Consider the following 5000-nt stretch of genomic DNA (forward strand, 5'->3'; position numbering starts at 1 on the left):
CCTGCCGCCAGCCAGGACCACCCTCCTCCGGCTCAGCAGCAGCAGCAGCCCATGGCCTCTTCTAGGAAGACCCAGGCCAACAAGCCGTCCGCTCTGCCCCAGGGACCCCCGCGTCCCTCCGGGCCCGAGCTCAAGGTGTACCGGCCCACCTCCGGATCCATCCCCATCCCCATCCCGAGCCCCAACCCGTCCAGACTCCGCAAGCAGCGCTCACTCACCAACCTGTGTGTGCTCACCGACGCCGAGAAGAAGCTGCATCTCTACCAGCCCGGCGCCGGTACCGGTAAAGTGGGTCAGACGAAGGCGGGTCAGGGCACCGGCGGGAGGCCGCCGCTGTCTCGCACCCTCTCAAAGTCCGAACAGTCTCTGTTCCAGGGGAAGCCCAAAGCGTTCTCCTCCCCAGCTGTGACTCCGACCCTGGGCAAGCCCAGCCGCATCCCGGCCCCCGGTAAACCCCGGGGGCCGTACGCCGAGGTCAAGCCCATCAGCAAGGCCTCCGAGTCGGGCCAGGGTGCCGACACGGACCCTGCTGCCGACCGCCCGGCCAAGGCTCATTCCAACGGAACCGGGAGCACCGGGACAAATGGCAAGAAAACAGTGGAAAAGGGGAGAGCCGCAGCTCTGTCGCCAGACGAGAAGAAAGAAGGCAAGGGGGTGGAGGGAGAGGAGGAGAAGAACTTTCTGAAGGTGGACCCAGAGTTGGTGGTGACAGTTCTGGGCGACTTGGAGCAGTTGCTCTTCAGCCAAATGCTGGGTGAGTCCAGGATCGCTTTTTTAAACCTTGTTTGGCTTTAGCTTGATGGGATAAAAACAAGAGCATGACATCAGAGCAGCTACAGAGGAAAGAGTCACTTTCTTGCTTCAGTGGAGATAGAATAACATCAACACACACTGGCATGCTAACAATCACTGTAGCACCTCAACCTTTGCTTTTAATCATCTCCTCTCCTCCTCTCCTCTCCCCTCCTCTCACCTCCTCTCCTCTCCTCCCCTCATCTCTCCTCATCTCCTCTCCTCTCCTCTCCTCCCCTCATCTCTCCTCATCTCCTCTCCTCTCCTCCCCTCATCTCTCCTTATCTCCTCTCCTCTCCTCTCCCCTCCTCTCCTCTCACCTCCTCTCCTCTCCTCCCCTCATCTCTCCTCATCTCCTCTCCTCTCCCCTCCTCTCCTCTCCCCTCCTCTCACCTCATCTCTTCTCCTCCCCTCATCTCTCCTCATCTCTCCTCCTCTCCTCTCCTCCCCTCATCTCTCCTCTCCTCATCTTCTCTCCTCTCCTCTCCTATCCTCTCCTCTCCTCTCCTCTCCTCACCTCTCCTCATCTCCTCTCCTCTCCTCTTCCTCTCCTCTCCTCTTCCACTCCTCTCCTCTTCCTCCCCTCTCCTCTCCTCTCCTGCCCTCTCTCCTCCTCTCATCTCTCCTCTCCTCCCCTCTCCTCTCCTCTCATCTCTCCTCTCTCCTCCTCTCCTATCCTCTCCCTCTCCTCTTCCTCTTCCTCTTCCTCTTCCTCTCCTCTCCTCTCCTCTCCTCTTATCTCTCCTCTTCCTCTCCTCTCCTCTCCTCTCCTCTCCTCTCCTCTCCTCTCCTCTCCTCTCCTCTCCTCTCCTCTCCTCCACACCCGTACCATCTCCCTCCAGCTCTGGCTCTATAGCTCCAGCATCAACAGTGCATTTTAAATGAGCTCAGTCTCTATTGCAGCACAGCATTTTGTCTGTTCTTGTTTCTAAGTGCTTTTCACTACAGGTGAAAGCTAGTGTTCTAATAGGTTGTAACAATTATCTTCTAGTGTTTACAACATCATAGCAGTAGGATGTGCTTTCATTTATACTAGATGTATTGTGTGTGTGTGTGTGTGTGTGTGTGTGTGTGTGTGTGTGTGTGTGTGTGTGTGTGTGTGTGGCTGCATGCGATTGTGTGTGTTAGCAGCTGAAGTAAGCAGTTCCAGATGGCTGACATTGTTGTTGTTGTGGATTCATCGTTTTCACCTGGTCTGATGATCTGACCTACTGCCACACTGAGCTCAATATATGGAGGCACAACATGAACCAATCAAATACCTCCCTCTCGCTTGTCACACACACACACACACACACACACACACACACACACACACACTCTCACACACACACACACACACACACACACACACACCTCTCTATTAAAAACAGTGGCGGTATATCGTCACATTGGAAAGCAATCGACGCATGTACTGTGTAGGGATGTCACGATGCTAGAATTTCTACTTCGATACCGATACCCAGGAACATATTGATACTCGATACCATTTTCGATACCCTCGGGAAGGAGGGGGATGGCGACACATCAAGAAGCATAACAATAAAGTGAGACAGATGGACGGACAGACGCACACTTCTCCATAATCTAGACCTGATCAAACTTTGAACTCAGAGAGCAGATTAGCCCTGCTCTAGACATCAGCCTATCAGAACTCAGCAGATTAGCCCTGCTCTAGCCATCAGCCTATCAGAACACGTTTAGCTTGTTGAAGCAACAGATACCCAATGATAGGGAGGGAAAGGAAGCACTGATGGTATCAAAACTGTTGCAAATGAGTATTGTATCCGATTAAAATGTTCAGTATTGATACTTTTGATACTATCGATACCTGTTACAAATGAGTATTGTATCTGATTCAAATGTTCAGTATTGATACTTTTTGATACTATCGATACTTTTGACGACCCCAGTACTGTGTGTGTATGTGCGTAAACGTGTGCAGCAGTCCTCTATACTCCTGCCTGGTCCATCATGCCAGGACCGGCAGAGCAGTCCCACCATGGCTGCAGCTCCTGGCTCACACACAAAGCAGCCATTCGTTAATAAAGGCCGTGTGAGTGTGTGTGAGAGTGTGTGTGTGTGTGTGTGTGTGTGTGTGTGTGTGTGTGTGTGTGTGTGTGTGTGTGTGAGTGTGTGTGTGAGTGTGTGTGCGAGTGTGTATGTGTGAGTGTGTGTGTGTGAGTGTGTGTGTGTGTGTGTGTGTGTGTGTGTGTGTGAGTGTGTGTGTGTGTGGGTGTGTGTGAGTGTGTGTGTGTGTGTGTGTGTGTGTGTGTGTGTGTGTGTGTGTGTGTGTGAGAGTGTGTATGTGTATGTGTGTGTGTGTGTGTGTGAGTGTGTGTGTGTGTGTGTGTGTGTGTGTGTGTGTGTGTGTGCTGGTGTCGCTCGCTAAATAAAGCGACAGCATATTGAGTCAGGCTCTGCTCACAGTGGGCTACACATTTAGCCTAACAACCCCACTAGTCCCACTGCCTCTGCCCCCCAACATCTGAACCCCCCCGCCCCCCCCCATCTCCCCCCCCCCCCTCCCTCCCTCCTCCCCTCTGGTCCCATTGATCTCCGGGCCGCTGACAGATGGTCACTACACCCCCCCCCCCTCCTATCCTTGTTACCGGGGGCAACATGTGGTGAGGAGAGGGGTGGGGGGGATCTGAGTGAGGGGGTGGTGGCATGGACAGGTAGCACACACACACACACACACACACACACACACACACACACACACACACACACAGTCACACATTGGAGACAAATACTGTATATGGAGATGTAGGGGCTTCTTGCTACTGAGTGATGATGATGATGAGTTCATGACTATGAGGTCAGACCAGGGTCTGGATCTGCACGTACTGCTGGGCGATGAGGGGAAAACAAGTGTGAATTCGCAAATAGCTGGGACCAAATATTAGGGATGGGCATTTCTAGCAAAAACACTATTCGAAATTCGCTGGCCAAAGTCGACTTTTAATCGAAATTCGAAAAAAGAAAATTAAAAATGTTTTTTTTTTTTTGTGTGAGTGAAATGTTGCATTGTCTCCCCTGATTCTAAGTCTAAGGCTTTATTAATTAATAGAAAAAGCTTCTGCTGTGGATTTTTAGCTCAAACAAGCATTGCACCACTGAAGTAAAGAACATGTTACATGACATTGACATTTTCGAAAATAAAAAACAGTTTTGACAATCATGAGTGGTTCATTAAATATTTAGTAGGCTCAGGTCTGAGTGCCAAAGGGGTGCCAAAGTCACCCCCTCTCCCTCTTCATGGGATTTCATCCGCCATTCATTTTTCCATAAACCTTGCTTAAAATGCGTATAAAAATTGTTTTACTTGCTCAAACCAAGCGATTCGACTATACTTAGAATCAGGGGAGACAATGCAACATTTCACTAAAAAAAAAAAAAAAAAAAAAACATTTTTTTTTCTTCGAATTTCGACTTTCAATAATAAAAGTCGACCTTGATAATAACAACGATTATTCGAAAATTCGAAATTCGATGCCCATCCCTACCAAATATGTATTTCCGAAATGCCGGATGGTAAGGGCAGCCCACCCTGCTCTGCCTCTGTCACCCTGCATTTTGAATTGAAATTTGCCCCCCCACCCACCGCCCCATTTTAGCCAATTGGCATGAACACAACACACACACACACACACACACACACACACACACACACACACACACACACACACACACACACACACACACACACACACACACACACACACACACACACACACACACACACACACACACACACACACACACACTTGACCTTCATGTCAAACGTCAGCCTCCTAGGTGAAAACTGCGCCCCCTAAAGGGCGGTGAACTTCTTGTGGACCAACCAACAGAGTGGCTTATAGAGCTGCTGGTCGCAGCTAAACATCAAATATCACTACAGCACATTTTTGACCAAATACATCAATATCAACTATTAGGACAGGGGTTATTTGGGGTCATTGTAGGGATGACTATGGTGCTTTCACAACATATTTACACAATGATATTTTTGATCAGTAATGCGGATATAATGACCAAGTGGGTAAAGGCAAATAATAGAACAGTCTGGTAAGTAAAAATAATCATTTTACCGTTATGCACCAAACCAGGAAAAGACAACACTTACGCCTTATCTAGTCTCATATCACAATATCCATATACTGTAATATTACCCAATCCAAACAGACTTTTGTCTCTGTCTCTGT

General features: G+C 49.4%; 1 protein-coding gene across 1 annotated transcript in view; it reads left to right on the plus strand.

Annotated features, from left to right (window-relative positions):
* Positions 1-5000, plus strand: part of LOC310780781 (neuron navigator 1-like) — a gene marked incomplete at its 5' end in the record, with an annotated part of 165525 nt that overhangs the window by 27943 nt on the left and 132582 nt on the right. The window contains 1 exon segment of the mRNA XM_083641285.1: positions 1-754. This exon segment is cut by the window's left edge and continues 77 nt beyond it. Within this exon segment, the coding sequence (XP_083497411.1) occupies positions 1-754 (754 nt within the window).

Source organism: Poromitra crassiceps (assembly GCF_964638095.1).
Source record: "Poromitra crassiceps genome assembly, chromosome: 8".
In the NCBI taxonomy this organism is placed as follows: Eukaryota; Metazoa; Chordata; class Actinopteri; order Beryciformes; family Melamphaidae; genus Poromitra; species Poromitra crassiceps.